General features: G+C 43.6%; 1 protein-coding gene across 1 annotated transcript in view; it reads right to left on the bottom strand.

Moving 5' to 3' along the window:
* fgd (faciogenital dysplasia) overlaps window positions 1-22,351 on the bottom strand; it is a 50,683-nt gene that overhangs the window by 14,976 nt on the left and 13,356 nt on the right. The window contains exons 2-4 of the mRNA XM_029436180.1: window positions 5,747-5,917; window positions 3,818-4,019; window positions 2,927-3,512 (exon numbers count right to left, since the gene is read on the bottom strand). Of these exons, the coding sequence (XP_029292040.1) occupies window positions 2,927-3,512; window positions 3,818-4,019; window positions 5,747-5,917 (959 nt within the window). The remainder of the gene's footprint in view (window positions 1-2,926; window positions 3,513-3,817; window positions 4,020-5,746; window positions 5,918-22,351) is intronic.

Genomic DNA, 22,351 nt, shown 5'->3' with positions numbered 1-22,351 from the left:
AACAAAGATACAAACATTACTAAGGAGACCTATCAGATCTTCAGTAAGGCAGATGGCACCTTCGTTTTTTTTTATAAATTATAGCCACAAATCATGTTGTGTTGGCTAATATGCACATTAGAAGGCACTAATAGACCAACTAAGCTTAGACATTTCAAACACATCATTCTCAGTCAAACATACAACACACTGCAAACCTACCCTCCCTCCTTGACCTTTATACTACTTCTTGTAGCAAAGTCTTTTTAAAATGTAATTATCTGGTTTGTTTTCCCAAATATTTAAGAACTGTTAGCACATAATTATAAAACATTATTATAGAGCTTTGCTATACTGAAATTAAATGACTGTAAAAGTAAATCACTAACATGCTAAGGGCACATTTTTTATCACTGAAAGTATTTTGTTCAGCTGTGCCTGTAATGCTGTGGTCCCAAATCCATATATGGCAATATTTGAGGAAAACATCACTTCATATTCGCTTAGCTCAACAATTAACCCTCATTAGAGGGAAGGCCGCCTCCCTCCCTCCTGCATGCAAAGGATTCACGAGGTCATGAAGTGTCTTCAAGTTGAGAAACTGAGCTTCATTTTAAATATACAACTAACTGCTGCTATGTCACGCTTCCTATTCTATTATTATTCATTTGTGTTTTAATTAATACATCACAAAAAGACATTAATGATTGGGGAAGGTGCATGAGGGAGTCAATATTAGCTTATTAAAATACGTTTCTGTTTTAGTTAGTAACGGTCACTTGTTTTAGATTTGTAATTTATTAGCCAAACAAGGCTGGACCTACACATTTTTAAAGGATAAGGCTGGCAATATTATATATTTTTTAGTAATTTTCAACAAATCCTATGAAAAACCAACAATGCATTAGTCCATCTCTCAGCACTTCCCATCTTCCCCAGCGAGTCTGCGGCTCTCAGGCCCAAATTAATTCCTACCAAAGACATAAATCCACATAATTGACCCAGTTTAATTCATAAGAAAAAGGCTAAATAATGTATTAAAGCAGCTGGGCACTGTAGTTTTTAAGTAAACATTACTTAAACAGGAGTAAATTGTGGATTTGATGCTCTAGTGAGTATTTACAGCAGCAGGTGTGTGTAGGGTTGCCTCAGAATAAACTATAGTGCCCATGTTCAATGTAATGAAGGAACATGTCAACCATTGATGAGTATTTAACAACAGAACAGCTCTATGGTATAGAGAAACAGACACAGACACTACTTGCTAGTAGATTTAATTCATTCATTTTTAGTTTTTTTCATGCTTTTTCTTGACAATAAAGAAACATATGAACCATCAGCAGGCTTATCCTTTAAGGCTTATGTCCGAGGCAACAGTCAGCAGCAGATGATTGTAAACTGACTTTCACAAAGCTCTATTCTAGTCTGTGGTTTAGTTCAGCCGAGGTAACGTATGAAACTGATGTTATTTGCTGAGGTGGTGAAAATAGAGATCTCTTTCTGTCATTATGATTTGTTGAAGCGGAGACAATTTTTTTTTATGATTCAACATTAAAAATGATGTTTGCTGATAAAGTTTATCCAAATGACACAGAACACACATCAGGGTCTCGAAACATTTAGCCTATTGCGACAATGCGGGTTTCACAACTGCTGTCTCCCACATGAACACACACAGACACACACTTGCACACACACACACAGCACAGATGAGAGGATTGAAACTTTCCCCACAGATCATGCACTGTATGAAAATCTAGCATTGCCGGCTATTATTATGCTAACAAACGTGATACTCAAAACTGCCATTGTTTGCAAGAAGAAAAAGAAATCTTAACTTCTTGCGACGCACATCATCGACAACCCACATCCTCTGTGACAAGGTTGTCGTTATATAACAATCGACATGGCAGATGCAGTGTCACAAACATTCACGCAGACACATACACAGAAACACTCGCGTAACAACACACTCTTCAGGAAGCACTGGAGAGTACAGATAACTTTCCCCAAAAGGGAGTGGGTTTGGGCGGTCACTTGAGGTGTGTGTGACATTTGTGTGAGCTTTGGGTGTGTTTTAAGCATTAAGGGAGTACTGAGAAAGACATCTTCTGCCAGCCATGATAGAAATGCTATGCAAGTCTACATAAGTGTTACCTAATTACTAAACCTGGCCCGAGTTCCTGCCGTCTTTAAAACCTCTTCTCATTGTTTCATCTTTCTGTCATCACCTCCAAAATCTCTTTTTCTTTAGTATGCCAGCATGTTTTAAGACTTTACCCTGATGCTTTTATTTTAAGAACTGCGTGCCTCCAATAAAAGATCCAATTGACGGCACATATAGGCAACAAGAAGTAGTATGTGCACTTCTTGAGGTATCAGTGTTGTTTACAATCAATAGTCAAACTGAAGGACAAGAGAAAAGTGAAACTTTAGCTGAGCTCTGGGGAGATATCTGTCTCTGGACTCTTTTATCTATCAGCCATTACAAGCTCCTGTTACAGCTTTTGGGCAGGTATTCTTTCTTTTAGGTGACGGCAGAGCTTCTTTTGGATACAAGTCAGTCGCTTGTGACCGGCAAGCCGAGGCTGAAACGTGTCTAACGTTTCATGCAGAAGTATTCTTTGAAATTGTTCACCCAGGCTGAGGTAATAATAGACACAAGCTACTTTTTTCCAGTACATGAAAGGCAGTCTGACTGTCTGAGATGAGGCTTTTAGACTTGCTCAGGATGTGCTCAATTTAAACATGGCCCGATAATTCCTGAAAATTATGATGTGACATGAAATATAAATGAAAAAGAGTACCGCAGTGGGGGGATGACAGTGAGTTGGAGACATTAATGACCACCTCAGAGGTGCGTGTGGGGGTTATTCAGACTTTAAATTATGGTTGTTCAAGGTTTATGGTTATGACTTGATGATGCTGAAGCATGCAATGTACTCACTTTGTGCGCCTCTGAGTGTGCGTCTGTCAGATACCCAGTCTGTGTGTCTGTCAAAGAGTGTATTTCTCCACTGCTCCCCTCATCCAAGTCACTGTCCTCATCCTGTGTCGAGTCTCGTTTGTTGCCCAGGGTGACGCAGCAGGACACACTCTCCGTTTCAGTGACGCTGTCGCAATGATCCTCCTCGTCGATGGCGTCCTCGTTGGGGAACACCTCCCCTTCCGCCGCACAGGACGGGCTGTCGATGCCGCTGTCCCGGTTGGGAATCTTCCCGTTCTGCTCCGAGGAGTCGGGATTGTCCAGGAGCTCATGAGAGGAGCCTTCCTCCCGCTCCACGTCGTCAAGGCAATCAACGCTGTGTGTGATGTCACAGTCGTCCAGCGGGGCGTCATCTGAGCCATCGATGTGTTCAGACACCTCAAGAGTCCGTTCAGAGGTGCCAAGTGCAAGTTTATCCACAGTGGAGGAGTCTCCTGCGACCTTCGCCGTGGTGTCCTGGCCGCAGGAGGAAGTGATGTCAGATGCAGTGTCCATTCTCAGACACAAGTGCAGCTGGGACCGTGGGAGCACCCCCAGGATGGGGATTCTGCAGGGACACAACAACACTGTTACACCTGCTTTATTTAAAAAATGTGCATTAATAACCCTAACCAAATAAAGAATAAATATATTTGTATTATATATTTACAGAGAGGATAAAAGTGTTTTAAGTTTCCTTAAATCTCCAAGAATTCAAAGCAGCCCACATGAGAAGTTAACTTAATCACGAACACGAACATCCACACACACACACACACACACACACACACACACACCATTCTAGAGCAAAATATGAATCTGACGGGCAAGACAAGAAACATTTCTGATGAAATTTCCCATTTAAGTTCTTACCTTGAATTCTCGAACCTCTCGATGAGCAGCCCCACCTTCTGGGCCTCTTTCTGTGGCTGTACCCCCGAGCCAGGAGGGGTTAGACTGGGCTTTGGTTTAGGCGGAGGAGGGGGAGCTGGCAGAGGCCTGGAGGGCGGTGGAGGGATCCTCTTAGGTTTCTTGTCTTGCCCAAGGGCGAGCAGGTGCGAAGGTTTAGGGGGCACTACAGATGCGGCAATCCAGAAGAGGCAAGAAGCATGAGGAGGCAGACATTAACAAAAACAATCAGGTAACGCGTATACATCCGAGTGAGAAAACCTCCATGGCTGGGTCCATGTGTGAAGCCTGCGTTTTTCCTTGTAAAGAAATGTTTTTAAACTCCAAAAAGGGAATAAAATACAGTCCAACATAGAAGCAAACAGCAGCGGTGCAGAGTGAGACCAACACTGAGCTGCAGCTATCTGCTAACTTCCTTATTTCAGAACAGGATGCTAAGATGAGTGTGTCACCGCGGTTCCAGTTACAAAAGAAAAAAGACGAAAAAAACAAAAAAATGCATCAGTGCACACTACGGGCTTACGATTTCAAGGTCTAGTCTGTATATATATATATATATATATATATATATATATATGCATATGCATATGCATATGCATATATTTCATTTTCAGAAACCTGTATATCTGAAACCAGGACATGTGATGATGTGTGACTATTTTTAAATGGAGCACTTCCTCTGTGTGTGTCACCGATAACAAAAAGAGAGGTTGAGTACACTTTTTATCTACACACATGTAATGATAAACTGTGTAAATGCCTGTCATTTGGTCCATTTGCTCCGGAGAATGAAGGGGAAGTGGTTTTAGTTTAGTCCAAGGTTCCTTTTGTCATATAATTGAGCATTTACATGCATATACATTTTCTGACAACAGGAGCAACCTTTTAAGGGACTCAGGAACTCCAATTGTAGTTCCTGCCAAACTCCAGAATAACTGCTCTCTCAGGATGAGACACAAGTGGAATAAAAAGTGCCTTTGAGAGGAAGTTCATCCCGTCAGGTGGGAAACAATGTAAGTATTAAAATGCACAACTATTATTAGAATTGTGCTTAGAAAATAAAGTAGCTCATTCTGCCCAGTGGAAGAATACATGATATAATTAGACCCCTCGTCTTTAAGCACATTATCATCACTGGTTCTTACTTGACAGAATACTTTCTATTTTAAAATCCTATTTATATAACTGGTTAATTTAGATATATGTTAAATTAGCAGTAGACTCAATTACTCAAAATACACACAGGTGACAAATCAAAGGATAAAAACATGAATCAATGAGAAGAGAAACATAGTAAGTGCTGATGATACAAACAGGTCAGTTTTGTTCATCATTTTATGACATTTTAAGAAGCAAAATGATAATCAATCAGGCTGTTTTTCCTTTAATATGTCACCCAACTGTGTATGCTGCTAATACCGATCACATAATCATGAATAACAGCCCTGACAATAAACAGTAAAATAATGAGGATGATCATTTATAATTTATAATCCAGCAAACTTTGAGTAGTTGTAAGCCACTTAAATATTGAGGCCACATCTGTAGTGTCATTTCCTACAATGTTTCTCAGTAATTCCCCAAACAAAACTCATGTTATTCATATTTAGCATTCTTCAAACGATGCCCCAAACATCAACACTTGGGAGCCACTGGCCTGCTTTACAACAGCAGCTCTGTCAGAGGTGACCTACTGAGCTGTGTGAGTGACAGAGTGAGGTCGGGCAGCTGACACGTACCATGTTATAAAACAGTGTTTGTCAGAGCAGAATAAATGACAGCTCAATAGCGGGGGTCTGATCTTGCTGTACATTTGAGTTATAATGTCAGCCCCAATGTCAAATCTGGCATTGAAAAGGGGGGGGGGGGGCATACTGGGTCACAGTATTTTACCTTGAGGTTTCTGTGCGGTTGGCGGTCTGGGTGAGGAGGAGGGCTGGGGCCGGGGTTTGATGGCAGGCCTGTCGTGACATGGTCTGGGGGTCGGACCTTTCTTTACCAGCCGTGGGGAACACAGATAGTCCACTGATCCGCACTGGTACTGCAGAGAGGAGGCAGGGAGGTCTGGAGAAAAAGACACACAAAGAAAGACAATATCAGGTATTGATCAATATAATGAGATTCATTAAAAAAAAAAACTAATCCAAAAGCCAGCGTAATCCTGCTACAGCGATGCAGTGGTGTGCTTCATATGATAGCACTGTAGGTGAATGACCTTGAGTCAGAGTGCGTTTCAGGATGTTGCCCTCGGACAGAGAGCAGTGGGACCAGAGAGGAGGAGAGAACCTCCGCTGCATCGATCCTGACACCAGGCCTGAGGCAGCAGACACCGAGCTGCATATTGGTTTCGCTCCCGCGCTCTGATAGGCCTGTGTCTGTCTACATGGAAGCTTCTCTGGACACGGTCTGTAAATAGACTCTGCGTGACAATTGGGATTTTTCTGACTCTAATTGTGTCCTTTTGGAAGTTTTACTTTGATTAGTCTGATCTTTATTGTCTGAAGAACCTGGACTGTATTCCGTTTCAAAATGAAAAATACACAATTTAAAGATGCAGATTGGTTTGAAGTAAAAAAAAAAAAAAAAAAAAAGACCCAGACCAGTCTCTTTCCTGCTTGCGATGAACAGTGCTCAGAAAGTCTTCCGGTTAGAGCAAGTGATGAGAAAAGAGGTGAGAAAACATAAATGGGGTGCTAATTATGCACCAAAATGTTCTACAGTAAGTAAGGAAACGTAACACAACAAGCAACAGTAAAACCATAAATGTATTTACATTACATTTCCAGCCAGATGCCAGATCTTTTATCCAAATCAATTTCAACAAATAGGTGGATTTCTGGGGGGAAATACAAACTGAAATTGATAAACCGTCTAGTATACACAGTCCAAATGACACTAAACATGAATCCAGACAGAGAGACAAATGCAGGAGAGAAGTTAAGATAAAAATGTGTCAGTCGCTTTACAGTCAGCTGCAGATACACATCCTTAGAAGTCCAGTCAAGGAGAAAGAAATCAAGCTTTTGCACCAATAACCAAGCTTTGTGAGTGTTTGTGTTCCGTCTTGTATGCGCTCCAGAACACACAAAGTGCACACCGTGGCAGCCATGTCTGTGGTTCAGTTTAAGTTGTTATCTGAATGTGCAATAGAACAAAGAGACGTCCCTCAGTAGACCATGTTAATAACTAGACAAACTATACAACCACACATGTCTGTTCCTTCAGGCTCATGGATTCATTCTCGTCACCCCGGCTCTGGATTACGGACCACAATTGCACCGAGCTCCAGCCAGAGCCCCGGCACATCTAATTTGGTGTTTTTCAGCCGTGCTGCCGGCAGTGGAAGGAGAAAAATCAGTCAGTAATGAGTTCTGTTCACACGGCAGGCTTTCACACCAGAGCGGAATAGAAGCAGGCAGGGGGAGAACTTGAGGCTTGCAGACAGCTCTCTCCACTATATAGAGTACAAAAATGTAATTGTGTTTTCCCCACCGATGATCACAAATCCTACAGTATGTAGGATGTGGCAATATTGTGTGCCTCTTGCCATTTCACTGAACCATGGAGTCATCTGTGATTTAGAGCGGGTATTAGCAGAGGAAACGCTTGACCTATGATCAAGTGAACAGGCATGAAAAGCAAAACGACTGCCTGGTGAAGAACTCTGCGACCCAAGACTGGCTGGAGTCGCTCCTGGGAAAAACAAACAGCGGTGGATAGGCAGAGGCGTAGGGGGCTGGTACCTATGGTAACTAGGTGTAGCCATGGTTACCTGAGAGTAAAACCTGGCCCTCATATGAAACTAAATCCAAACTTGACGACACAGCAGAGAGAGGAGCTGACACTCGCAGTTTTTCCTAATTAAAAAAAACCAAACCAGGAAATGCACAGTGAAAAGGATCCAATGAACAAGTAAATTACATCTCTAAACTTATTAATCACATCTCTAAACAGCATTCAAGCAGCATTCAAGCACACAATAATTCAGAATAATAAGGAATATACAGCATATTCTGAGAAAGGAGCTGCTTAATTACCTCACCCTCCAACTGCTCAGTTTCACATATCCAAAGTCCAAAGAGCAAGTGAACGGAAAAGTCTCCCACACAACCCGGTCAATATAAAAACATATCCTCCCCCCACAGTTGTGTGTGTATGTGTGTGTGCCACATAGACACGCTTTTGTGGCAGACAAAACACAAACACACCCTAAAAAGTACTTCAAAGGGGAAGTTCAGCATTACACCCAAACACACACAAATTCACCTGTTCCTCCCCAGGTGTGTTCACAGAGCTGCACCTGCCTGTTCACCTGCCAAACCTGATCCAAGTACCTCCTCTCAGAGCCAAAGTGACGCGCATGTGAGTCACTGTGGAATCTCAGCACACTCATACACACACATACACACACACACACACAGTTCCTCCAAAACTGACAAATAACCAAAACAACGTTTGAAGCTACGAGTCAGTCAACTAATTGATTTGGACTCTGAGGGATCCGAGAGAAGAAATTAATGTTGTAAATGTGTCGTTTTAAGAAGGACTTTGTGAACGCACACAGGAGGACGCTGATCTGCACTCATTAATTTCCTCTGCTTAGTCCCAGTTACTGAGGGACGGATGAATAGGACAATTAGACAGGAATTACACATATCACCAACCCACCCGGTAAGGCTGTGGGTTGCCCCCTGCTTATATATCTATCTATCTCTAGAATATAGTACTTCTCCCTGCTGTAACAATTCACTATGCATTCATTAAATCAGACAGGCCAGGTAACAAATAACCGGTCTAATCTTACCTGTAACAGAACAGCACACAGGGAGCACAGCGAGTGTTTTGGGTCGTAACCTGAGACTGCTTTACAGTCTATTATTAACACAGCGAAGGGCTGCTGTGCACCTTACTCGCATGCTTTCAGGTATTTGACAGGGATATTTTGGGAATGTGAAGACACTTTCTCCTTCTCGTCTACTGTCTGAGTGTAAAGCACATGGCTCCAACAGCTCTGGGATGTTTTCACAAGAAGGAATGACCCTCTTGTGTCACTACATACCAGCAGTCTGTGTCGAAGTCTTGCAGTGACAGTTCTCCCTGAACTCCAATATATTAGGAAAGGCCATGAAAAAAAACATTAGCCCATACCTGCTGAACATCAGCATGTTGATGTTAGCATTTAGCTTAAAGCCCCACTGTGTACAGCCTCACAGAGAAATTCAATATTTCTGTGCTGCTAAGTTGTCCCAATTATTCTAGTGAAATTATCTCAATTAAATATTTTTTCAAAATCATTCAGCCATATTTGATACATAGTTTTTTTTCTTCAAATACACACATTTTGGAACAAAACCCTTGTCCTCTCTCCTTTCCTTGAAACACCCAAGAGAAAGTCAGACTCAAACACACGTATGCAAAAAAATGCACAGACCTAGCTCGCTGTCAGTCACCGTCAGCCCCCTCAGAGTCATTTATTACCCATCATCCCTCGAGCACAGTCCAAGCGCCCCAGTGCTGTCTGGGAGACAGATCACTCAGACTCAGCAGAGTCAGGCAGCCAGTCAATCAGGTCTCCTACCCGCAGACCGATACCCTGGTGAGGCTGCGCTGACAGCCCCCCGGTACACCACCAAGACCTATAGCTGAATCCCAATGACATTCTTTCTAAGCATGGCACCTCATTATTCCCACATCACCATCACACATTCCCCAGTTTCTCTGTCTGCATTACACCTGCTCTGCTATTCTCACTCTGTCTGTGTACATGTTTCACTCACTCTTAATCATATTGATCCGGTTTCTCTAGTCTGTTACCCTGAAAGACTGAGTCAAAGACGAGAAGTCTCTCATCTAATGGCTTTTCGATTTATAACGGCCATTGAACCACAGAGCTTAAAGGATAGGTTCACAATCAACATTGAAACAGGTTGCGCCTGCTGTACTCATAGTGGGCAGTGGAGTTTCTTCCCCGTCTCTTACATTAGAAGAGCATTAGGAAGGGATGTTTTAATGGCCAGTATGAACAGGAGGAAAACAGAGCAACACAGGTTGAAGAGCTGAGAAACCAAAACCAAAACAAAAGCTAGAAGGGAGCAAAGATGACGGAGAGGTCAACTGCCACCATTAGTTTTAACCCCTTGCTATGGACCACTCCATACCCACTCCACCTATCCTCTCGCTTCACCCAGTCTCTTCCCTCCCTGTGCAGCAGGAGACAGTAATGAGTGCTCTGACCTTGATCTACTTTTCAGTTATCACGCCATTGGTTAAAACCTTGAGCCAGAAGTCAACAGAGAAAAAAAAACAAGTACAGCGAGGTGTCAGATCTAAGGACAGTGAAATGGCAAAGTTAAATTGAACAGAATCACACAAAAGGCAATGCTATTCTCTAAAGTGCACACAACAAGCCATATTCCTATGAACAAGTTTAACAACACCTAACAAGCCAATAGGGGTTTAATACTCTGAATAAATGAGAGTTTGGGTGGAGCATCACTTTCAGAGGATATATCTAAATGCACACACTGAGAGAGGAAATACTGGTGTCGGTACAATAACAGCTGCTCCAGGATCTACAGTAGAGCAGATCCTCAATCTCTGACAATCAGCAGATTTCCCTCACATAGTAACTCTCACCTCACCACAGGATTTATTAACACACACACACACGCCATCCTGCACACACACACACACACACACGCAGAAGGATCAACAATATTCCAATCACGTACAGTAGCATCTGGCCCCAGATTACAAATCTAGATTCATCTATTTCTTATCAAGCCATGTTATCGTAACCAGTCGTGTTCTCTTTGTAAAAAACCCTCCATTAGTGTGGAGCTTTGTGCAGAGACTATTTGTTGTGTTAGTGGCGTCATAAGTATCATGGCTTCCCAGGGTAAAGTAGGGGGAGATAAGTCATCTTGTTAGGTCTGTCCTCTCCCTCGAAATCAGGTCAGTGGGCACAGTGGGCTCACCGACATGTCTCCCACACTAAGTGGGAGGATTTCACCAGCTCCCACAGATTAGGACCTGCGATTTCGGGGATGAGACAGGGAGAGACGGACAGGGTTGGATCGAGGGTGAGAAGGTAGCAGATGGCTGGAAAGTGTTGGAGAAAGTCATAGACGCAAATGAGTGGAAAACATAGGTGGATAAGACAAAGTACAGTTAAGTGGTTTTGCTAGAAAGTCTGAAGCAAGACAGAGGCAAGAACAGTGACGAGTTATGTTAGCAAATATACAGCAGTCACTGTAAATACAGAGGGCCCATCTGCTTTCAGTTCCTGTAATGATACAGTGTAACTGTGGAGAAAGCTAAACATAAGCCAAGACTGACAAGTTAATATCAGAGTGGCATTGTCCTTGTGAAGTCCCAAACTAAATCAAGTCACTTTTACAAAGGATTCTCCGTCACTGCGCCTCGAGAAGAAGCCAAGAACAAGCCAAGAACAAGCTATTGCCAAGGCAGCAATGCTGATCTATATTGCTAATATAGTAGGTAGGTCAAGGTGAACTATAAAGAACCACATTGGCTTTTACTGGATGCACAGTTCTGACAAAAGTGGGAATTGTGAATGTCTTGACAAATAAATAAATCAAGAAGCATCTTATCTTCCATCCATAGATGGAAGAAGAATCACAGTCAGCACTTAGTCATAGCCAGTAAAAGAAATACACAAACATGACTTTTCTGTAGACATGCACATGACATGGGTCAAAGAGCAGACTATATTCCCCAGAGAGAAGAGAAGCAGGGGGTGAAGTATGACACAGTCGCTGACCTGAGACCTTTCTCCTACAGTGTGACTCGAGGCCAGCTGTCAAATGCACAGTGAAAAGTCACGGACGACCACGCAGGATTTACAGTAAGTAACACAATGAAGTGAGGACATGACAAAGGGATGATTTCAATTTCCCATTCATCCTCATCATTATCTTCTTCTTCTTCGTCATCTTTATCATCAGACACGTGATTTAACAGCGTGGCTGCAAAGTGGCCACACTAATTCCCAGCCTCCCCCACAACAACAGATGCTTCAAGAAGGATTTTTATGAGGCAGAGTGCAGAGAAGTGAGTCTCTGTCTGTGTGGATGTAGTGCAGTAGCCCAGAGCATTACTGTAAAGGAAAGCAGTCACAGATTTGCAATTAGGGCAACACACACACACACACACACACACACACACACACACACACACACACAGGAGGACAAGGGGGTTTACAAACCTGCCCGTGGAGATGACTGCCCAACTGTCCGAGAAACTACTGAAGCCTACTGTAGCAGCTCTCAATGGTGGCCTTCACTGTGCAACGCTAAAACTCAAATGGCCGTTTTGCACAACAATCAGGGCAAAGCTGAGCAGGAGCGTCCATCTTTTCCTCTCAGTTTACTAAACACTAACACACCTTCACTAGCAAGGGAATTTCTAACTGCTGGAGCTGGAAAAAATACTCCAGCTCTTTCCATACCCACTGGGGGTGGGGGGGAGGTCCACCACAGATCTGCTCCATGAGTCATCATCAGCACCCGAAGCATGAAATAGCATTTTCAAAACAAATTTCAATCATTCCCTGTGTTAGGAAGGCCATATTGTATTGAGGCTTATGCAGTTTAATCTTCTGGATCAAGGCTTGATCACTCTTCATACTGACTAAAGGTCTCTGATGTGTGAATGCATTGATTATTTGACCATGTATTGATTGGTGGGATCAACCAATCATTGAGGTGGACAGGACCAGTTAAAAACCAGCCATGTGGTTGACTGCATGACTGATTCATTGATGACTGATTGTTCTTAACATCCCTCAGTGTGTGTGTGTGTGTGTGTGAGCCATCAGGACACCAAGCTCCACGTGCATGCAGACGTACTAACACATGTGCATGCATATGTATATAAACAAGCACATGCATACATTCTTCAGTGGTAAAGCCTGGTCGCTTCACATCATAGAAACCCATCTGCAGCACAGACCACAAAATGACATTGACACTTAACTTGTGTCAACGTTGTTAACATTACACTGTGATCTGCTAACATTGTACTGCGTGCTACAAAGTGTTCCACTGCGACTGCAGAAAAACATTCAGCAGCTACCAAAAACACGGCCGACCAAATTATTGCCTTGCCCAAATAAAAAGCAACCCATACTGAGAGAACATTTCACAGCCAACCAAATCACACCTCTCAAGGCCACAATTACGCCTCTGGAAAAGCCAACAGAACAACAGAGGGAAGTGGTGTATGCATGTCCACTGAATGCAGCTTTTCCAGTGTTCATATGCACATGTTTGATGGAGAACGGGGCATTTTTGGAAAATAGGAAAAGTTCCCTGGAGTTTTCTGTGGGTGTATGAGGCTAGGGCTTAATGATTATTTACTCAAATGATTGAATAAGCTATGTGAATTTGGTTTGATTGAGTTAAATATAAGTATATTGGTTTCTTTCTAGATAAAAGTATGTCATTCACTGTTTCGTGACTATTTCAGCACTACTTCCTTGCACAACTTGCCGCCACACACCTTATATCCTCTTTCAGTTCTGTGGCCCCCGACTCAGCGTCCACTCTCAGAGCTTTGCTTGTAGTCCTCGGTGAGGTGGAAGGGTGCCCACCGCACCCACCCTGCATCTGTTCCAGGCAGGATGGATGTCAGCATGTGGAGGGGAGTGTCTATGAGGCTGCTGACAGTCAAAGTGTCCCAGAGCGCCACAGCTCTGCCCAGTGCAGGTCAATGTGTTTGCCGATTCCAGCCCAGTTCAGTGCAGTCTGGTTGGTCTACCCAGAAAGGGTGTGTAGATGTAAAGGGCTGGGTTGGTGAAATAGAAAGGTTGAGGGTGAGGAACCGGGGGATAACTCCGAGCCTCCTCCCCTGTGCTGATACACACTGGACTTCTACCAACATACACACCGAGACAAAAAGGTCACTGTGCACTCAACGCCGACGCGTCTTCTTTGACGTCAGAATCACTTTCGAACTGTAGTGTCAGCAGTTGGGACTCTCCGGCGAGGAGCATCTGAGGCAGGCCGCTCTTGTCAGTCTGTCTAAACTTATGAACAAAGTGTTTGACACTTTCTTTAGATGAATATCTCAACTTTGAAAACTGAGAATACCCTTCAATGCCAATGAGGGAGAAGCCTAAATGAATGTGAAGGAAGAGCCATGGAAAGCTATGTCACTGAAAGCTCAAGGCAGAATTAGCTAAGACATTAGAGCAAGAAGCCAAGATATACCAAGAAACACAAGCACGCACACACACACACTCACAAACACTTCACTGTACAAGGAGCGGCCTGTTATAGAAGCCAGGTGTACACTAGACAGACTAATAAAGGCTCCTATTTCCTCTCTAATGGCTCCAGTATTTCCCCTACAGTGCTCTGAGCCATGTTAGTGTTCCCACAGAGGAGACAGTTGGACTGCCAGGGCCAGTGTCTAATACATTTAGTCAAATATAGGAAGCTGGTCTCATTGCTCAAACCCAAAATAGAGATGCTGACCTACTGCTGCATGCAAATCTTTTTCAGAGCTCTGTAATAAAGAGATTAAATCAAGCAGTTCAACATGATTGCGATATAATCCATCTGACCTTCTGAGCCTACATCAATTAAAGAAAATAACACATTTCTCTCCTTTGGGAATAAAATCTGCAATCATTACAACCCATTATGCACTTCACAGCATGCAAGTCATGTGCACACGAGATATCAAAGGATCCTTTTGTTCTCTTTATGAATATTCAAATATAGATCCGATTAGGGATGCAACTAATTAAAAGATATTTTCTAAATGTATTAATCTGCTTGAATGATGCTCTTATAATGCAGTTTATTTCTTCCCGTGCCAAAGTCAAGACAAGAGAAATAAGGTGCAACAGAGGAACCTTAACTCTGTTACATTAACACTAGTTATACTATCTTAACATAACAATGAATACAAAATCCTTACAGATACACTACAGATATGCTCTACCCATTAAGACATTGAAATTACAAATCCAATGCGCTCCAAGTTATCTTTCTATACCGTTTGTCACATCAGATCCTTTCAAAATCAGGTACTTCCCAGTTTACATAAAAGCCAAAGAACAAAATATGCTTAAGAACTCAAACATAACACATATTTGTCATGGAATCAATGAGGGGTCATTTACACTTGTACTTCTTCTAGCATCTACCTTTTTCCATAGCTGGCTGTGATATCATATATCATAGCCCTTGTTCTATTTCTATAGAATGAGATGCAGAGAAGCGCAGTGGCCTGCAGCTCTGCCCACCTGTCATCTGTCCCCTGCGTTACCTGCAACAGATTGTCTCTCAAGGGGGTCTGAAGCTTGATGCAAGGAATTATTATAGGAGGGCTCAATTAGAGAGCTGTTGTTATTGCTGCTACTTGGTCAACGTCAAGGATCCACCAGGGATGTATAGAAACAGCCCAAAGGCAAGAGCTGTTTCTATACATCCCTGGGGAGGGGGGGGGGGGGGGGGTGTGACCGAAGAATGCAGCAAACATTTTCTAGAGTGCTGCTAAGCCACAGTCCTCGGTAAATGTTCTAAAATCACACTTTTTTTTCTCCTTTCTCTCCCATTTGCACATTTTTGCTGCCGAAGAACTTCAGTCAAGCTTTGTGAACTACAAAACTGAGAGATCACTAAGAACAGCGTACTGTCCTGAAATTTACCATTTATGGTAGTTCCCCAGTCACTGCAAGCAGCTCCATGTGTGCACAGGTACTGACTTCCAGTTTTACGAGGAGACATTAAAGTTCTCCCCTGAAGAGAATATGGCAGGAAAGGATTATCCACACAAACATCCCTAAAGTCAAATATATTTTTAAAACTGTCTGTTAGCTCATGTGCACAAATGCATGCAAACAAGCACATAGACATAAAAAACACTCGTGTACACTATGCCCTGCAGCAGCATTAAATATCGTGTTACTCTCCTCTGGAAGCGATCCCTCATCTTCTCCAGAGCAGTAGGGCACAACTACAAAGACAGTTCCACCATTAACCGTGAAACCTTGTAAGCTTTTGAAGTGAGCGGTGGTTTGAAAACAGGAGGAGGTCACATTAAAAGATGTTAGATATTACTCATTGATTGCCGGGAGGGGAGTTGTTGCTTGAGAGCGTGTGATTTTTCTATTCCTCTCATGCCTCTTAACAAAGACAACACACACGCTTCACTGGAGACAAGAGAGCTCCTAACACTTTCCGACTGCCTGCCCCAGCCGAATGGAGACATAAAGGACACACGCACACAGGCGCACGCACGCAAAGACTCAAGGACACATGTTACTATAACACAACACACTCGTGTCCCTCTTACTGTCCAACCCGGAGAATGTAAGTGAAAGTTCAAACTGAAAGTGTTAACATCAGACAGCAAGATAAGACACATAAAACACACTTTCTCTGGAATGGTTAAAACAGTAGCGGCGGTGTCTTCTGATGCATCCTGACCTAATCACTTGACATTTCTTTTGTTTCGCTGATTCCTATAATTATCATGCCAACGCCACAGGAAATGCCACCACCAGCTCTAAGTGGAGGAAGACCCCAGGTGCCCCGGGTAAGCAGGAAGTTGTGGGTATAATTACGAGTAGACTAATCGTGGGTGACTATTAAACATGGTATCTGCATGTGTGTATGTGTGTGTGTTTTTCTGTTTGCAATGTGGCTTGGTCAGAGTCACCGCAAGTTATCCAACATCTCTGAGCGACACGGAGCGCTTCCTTCCTCTTTATTCAACCAAGGAATGAAAAGAAAACCACCACCACGCCTCTGATGAGTGTATATGTACAGTAGGTGGACAAAATAATAGAAATACTATTACAGAAGGAAGCGTACAGAGCAATGACTCCCACAGAATTGCTGCCCTTTACGGTTACTGACCCGCCCCTGTATTAAATACTTGTGGACGCTGTGGGTTAAAGACATCCTTTCCTTTGGCTTTCTCTAAAAGCAAACCTGTCCAGACGTAGGAAAAAGGGCGAATCATGACTCACTACTTTTTCCACTGCCCAGGGGTTCTAGGATTTTTTGCCTTTCACACGAGGTTACTGTGCGAGTCTTTGTGAGTTGGCCTTGAGTAGAGGCGGTTTTTACATGGCAGCCTTACCATAAATACCAGCTCATGGTGTTTATGGTTTGACTGACTGACGGCTCACCGTGAACTGTTTTTGTTGAGACTGTGTCAAAGAGGTTCAGTTCATTTTTCACTAAGGACCATCTTCATTGCTGATGTAGTTGTCCGTATTAGGACTGTTCGCCTTTAAAGAACTGCAACAACCTATAATCATTTGGCTGTGTAGTTTTTTCCCCTCTCTGTACCGTGGCTTTTTCCCTCAGTCCTTTTTCATGTGGTGTTTCCGTGATTTTGTCCATCCCATGTATATGTAAAATCACCCCACTTCAAGGATAGCAAGATTAGTAATCAACTACAAGCAGAGATGTTTAAAAGGTTTAATTACACTTGAAATAAATCCATCTAATGGGCATGATTATGTTGATATACGAGAAGCCGGTTCCTACACTAATACTCCGGCGATCTAAGAGGATCAGACCGCTCTGACGCCAGTGAAGCCTGCCATGATCCAGGAAATGTAAGCAGCTGTACAACACCGGCGTGGTACCGCTGTATATATGTCAGCCAGACCCTGTGGCTGCTTGGCTCAGCACCATCGCATTGATCTGGGTCAAAAGGTCGTTGATTAGAGTCTCGCAGTCTCTAAGGCAATGCCACAGTGTCTGCCACACACTCAGCCTCACACAGGCTCACACAGCTGCTGCCGGTCGTCATGGAAACACTGAGACTCCCCACTCCTTAAGACAACTCCCTAGTCAGCTAAATTATAGTGTGCCAAAAAAAATCCTAAGAGACTGAATACAAACACTAACATACCAGCGATGAATAACGGACAATACAGCTGCGCAATAGGTTAAGCATTACATCTTCTTTGAAGTTGGTGACGGGAAGTAATGACATCATCGATGTGTTAGTGGTCATCACTGTGTCACTTATATTCAATACCATGTCGGCCCGCTCCTTCAGTGAGCGCGTATCGATTCAAAGTTGTCCAATAATAAGAGGAAAACAGTGCGAGTGCTGTTTCATCAGAGAGACAGCAAAGAGAGCAATGAACTGAAAAGACATCGGCGCTGCTCGCTGCTAACATTACTCACCACACATCACTTGTTCTAGGAGCCAGAAGGTTCAGCTCTCACTCCTAATTACCCACTGTGGTATAGATAAAAGAGAAAACCAAACAAAGTAGAACCAGAACACACATACGCTATCCCACTCAGAAATTCCACAAAAAAAAAAAACCACTGCAGGGAATCAAAGCAGCAGAAAATTGCCCCCAATGTATGTTCTCACTAAAATATGCAGAGTGGCATGTATATTTCAGAGGGCAGCGAGAATTAGCCCACATTCAGCAGACAGCTGTAAGCCCACCCAAACATAACCCAGACAGAGATTGGGTTTGGACGACAACACACGCATTTTGTAAAGCAGCAGCACCTGCTTTTCATACACTCGTACACAAAACTACAATACACATCAAATAAATGCAGAATATCTTTATGCAAGTGTGCACGTGTTCATTCCCACAGAATACACATACACATCTATGATTGAGAGACGATGAAGCGCCATTAGTAACTCACCAGCTCAACTCAGTTTGTCATTTGCCTTCGATGTTTGCTCTGTTTTCTCTCTCTGTCTGAAATCTCCGTAGATCCTTTCATCTCTTGCTGTGCGACACGAACGTAAACACAAAAAGCAGATCTAGTCCAGCACTGAGCCACGAGCAGGCTGTCTGAGGAGCCTGGATGTTTTAGTAGCGCTCTCGGGGAGACGGCATGAGTCTGCTACTGCTACTACTCTCTCTAACCACCACCACGCTGCCTCTCTCTCTCTCTCTCTCTCTCTCTCTCCTCCTCTTTCCTCCCCTCCTCCTCCTACTCTTCCTCCTCCCCTCACCCTCTACTAACGCACTGTCCCTGCCCCAAAAAAAAGGGCTCCTCCTGTCCTGCGCTCTCCCCGTCCTGATCCCTGCACCATTCAGAGCAGCGGACTAAACAATGCCTCCGCCGCCGCCGCTCTGAAAGAAACCCAGGAGCAGTTCTCAGCCGGCAATAATGCTGCCCAACTGTCACCATGGAAACTAATGACGGCCCGCTGGAGGGAGGGGGTGAGAAGGGGGCGATGGAGCGGGAGGGGAGAGTTAAGTGAGAGAGAGAGAGAGAGAGAAGAGTGGAGGAGGGAGAGAGGAAGAGAAGTGGCTGAATGAAAGATGGGGGAAGTGTGTGTAAGTATCAGTGGGTGTGCCCGCGCAGTTGTTGCATCTGTGTGTGTGTCTGTGTGTGTGTGTGTGTGTGTGTGTGTGTGTGAGGATATGTTTTGGAGGAAATTCTTCAGGTATTCTTTGGAAACATGGTACGATACAGAGGTGGAGTGTGTTTTTAAGCCTGCAACTCATTATCTATTAATTGTTAAGTGTCGAAAACTTAACGAATTAGTGAAAAATTGAATTTAAATTTACAATGATGTTAAACCCAGGGAGGCAGAAAATACTCACATTTAAGAAGCTGAAATGTTTTCTTGTTAAATTTACCAACCAGTTAATCAACAAACCTGTTGAAAGTAGTTAATATATAATAATAAATAGTGTAAATAATGATATCAAACAGAAAAAGGGCAAATCCATTTTAGCTCTAATGATATTCCGATTACCAAAATTGGAAATATTTGTGTGTCAACTGACTGATGGACGGATCATTTCACCACTAGTTCTTTCCTTAAAATAATTAGTTTTTCTGATGTGTAAATAATAAATGTTGTTACATCCCTTGGGGAGCCACTTTACCACAAGTCTCTGGGGAGTACATCCGTGTCTCTGTGCCACTTCCCCCCACAGACATGTGGATCACAAAAGCTGGCAGGATGACGCACCCAAGCTGCTCCAACCCTCTTCATATGCACATATAATTACACCCCCCCCCCCCCCTCCATATCTCCCTGTGTTCCCCCTCTTACCATTCTATAGGTGGAGTGACATCGGCCTGAAAGAAAGGGTGACATTGCCCGACACCGACTCTGAACCCACAGACGAACGCAACCGATAACCATGGAAACACTGCTGGAATATCCCCAGTTCCGAAACGATAACGGAGCTTAAAGGCTGGGAGAGAGGAGAGGAGCGGAAGAGAAGGAGAACGTAAACGGGGGGGGGGGGAAACGCAGGAGCTTTAAAATTGGAGGCGAGTGTAGAGTGTCTGGGAGTGGGTTAAAATGGGCCCCACATTGATCTTCTTGTCCTCATGTTAAAGTAGTGACATAAACAACATCCACCTCCAGCAGCTTATTGTAGGCCACCTCCTGCTGAACTACTTGAAATGCTCAACACAGTGAATTATGCATCGTACCGGACGAGGGGACGGGTGCTGCTCTCCACGGCAATGAAGCTGGCTGCTTAACCCGGCACACCTGCAGAGGTGAAATGTTCTCACGCGAGGGAAAGACGAGATAGGGAATTGGTGCTGGTGCAGACGCCCTCGAGGGCAATCCAAAAAAAGAGGGAAAACCAATTTCAAATAAGAATAGAAGCCTTGCCTTTGTGGCTTATCTAATGAGGCATGGTGCTCGTGCCCCCTCTTTACACCAAAGGGAGGAATGTGAGCTGTGGGTTAGGGAGGAATGTTGAACCTCTCGCCATCTTGTTATCACATTTTAGCTCGTGGAAGGCAGAGATTGATGCTTAAAGTAGAATTTGGAAGATTTTGATTTCCATGTTACAGCCCGCAATAAGCCCACAAAGATAGAGATGCATTCACTGACAGGAACTAGAGGATAGAGGAAATGCCCTTCTCTCACCCTTTACCACTCTCACTAATTACAACAATGATCTCTTTCCATCTGTCCACAAAGAAGAAACTTGTGTGCGTGATTATTCTCAGTGCCTGTCACACACACAAACACACTGCAATATTGACGACTAACACTAGTCTAAATCTTCCTCGCTCTACTGACCTGAGGAGGGCATCTGTCACACATCTGCCCATGGGATCACCGACCACAAACATCCTGTTACACAGGGATGGAAAATACCACTCGTCGCCTCATTTTTAACCTTTAAGAGTTTCTCTCCCTATTTAATGGCAAAACAAAGGTCAGACGAGGAGACGAGGTCAACAAATCGTGTGGCAACTTCATTTAAATTGAAGCAGATGATGCCCACCGAGCAACACATACAGAGACATAAACAACAACGCCGTCAATAATATGTAAAACACTGCATCAATGCTGATTGAACGCTTGCCAAAGTTCTGTCAACGAGCTTTCAAAGGACTCTTGATGTCGTCCTGCCCCACTGCAGGGACACTGAGGACTGACCCAGTTACAGTCCGAAGGGACTCGGTGCAGAAGTCTGCATAGATAAACAATCTTTTTTTTATTTTCTATAACTCAGATCAATCAGTGGGCTGATGCCATGATGGCACACTTGGTTTGGCTGCCTCGGCACGCACCCTGCGGACGAAAGCCGGAAGCAGGACACTGGGCTGTTGCCATGGAGACAATTCACATTCCACAGCATGTTGACCTAACTCCAGGATTTTTTTTCCAAAAAGCCCTCACACAGAAAGACAACACAGGCATGCATGCATATGAATAATTCTACACACGCACACACACACACACACACACACACGCACACACACACGGCAGATTTACACAAGCTTAAGTTGTGGAAATGAATAACTTTTACAAGTCTCTGAAGGTCCTGGAGTGCGAGCAAGACACAACATCCAGACAAACCTCAGCAGAAGACAGAGGTTGAGCAAGGACACAGTTAATGCAGCTGAAGTCTTCCGCTGTCACACACACGCACACACACACACACACACACACACACACACACACACACACACACAGAGAGATCAGCTTTCTCCGAGGGGAGTTGCACTCTCTAAGATTCAATAGAGGGATCAATTAGAGCCGTCACAATTAAATTACAGATTATACTGTAGTTATTAATGAAGACAGGTGATTTTATGTGTCAGATGCCGTTTTTTTCCTTGACTAAAAGCATCTTTATTCCCAAATATCTGCCAGCTCTAATATTGACCCTGACAGCCACCTTTACTTTAACTCCTCACACATTCAGCAGCCAAATATCAAAGAGATGTTTTAAATTACTCTAACAAGCACACGGTCTTCCTCCCTCTCTAAGGAGTCAAAGTCTCTCTTTAAAGAAGAAGTCATTAATATTTCACCCAGAGGAGAATCTCTAATTCATTATTAATATTTAAACCTATCTGCTGGAGTAGAGAGGTCTTATCTGAATTACAAAGAGGCTGGAGTCTCGCATAATCCATGTATCTATGTTACTCCCCCCCCCCCCCTGACGGAGAAACGATGCACTAGAGCTGCGGTCCCACTCTGTCAGAGCAGAGCTGGCAGGTGGTGAGATCTGGAAATTGTATTTCTACACTG

The sequence above is a fragment of the Cottoperca gobio genome, chromosome 7, assembly GCF_900634415.1.
Source record: "Cottoperca gobio chromosome 7, fCotGob3.1, whole genome shotgun sequence".
NCBI lineage: Eukaryota > Metazoa > Chordata > Actinopteri > Perciformes > Bovichtidae > Cottoperca > Cottoperca gobio.
This window is presented reverse-complemented; position numbering and strand designations above follow the sequence as displayed.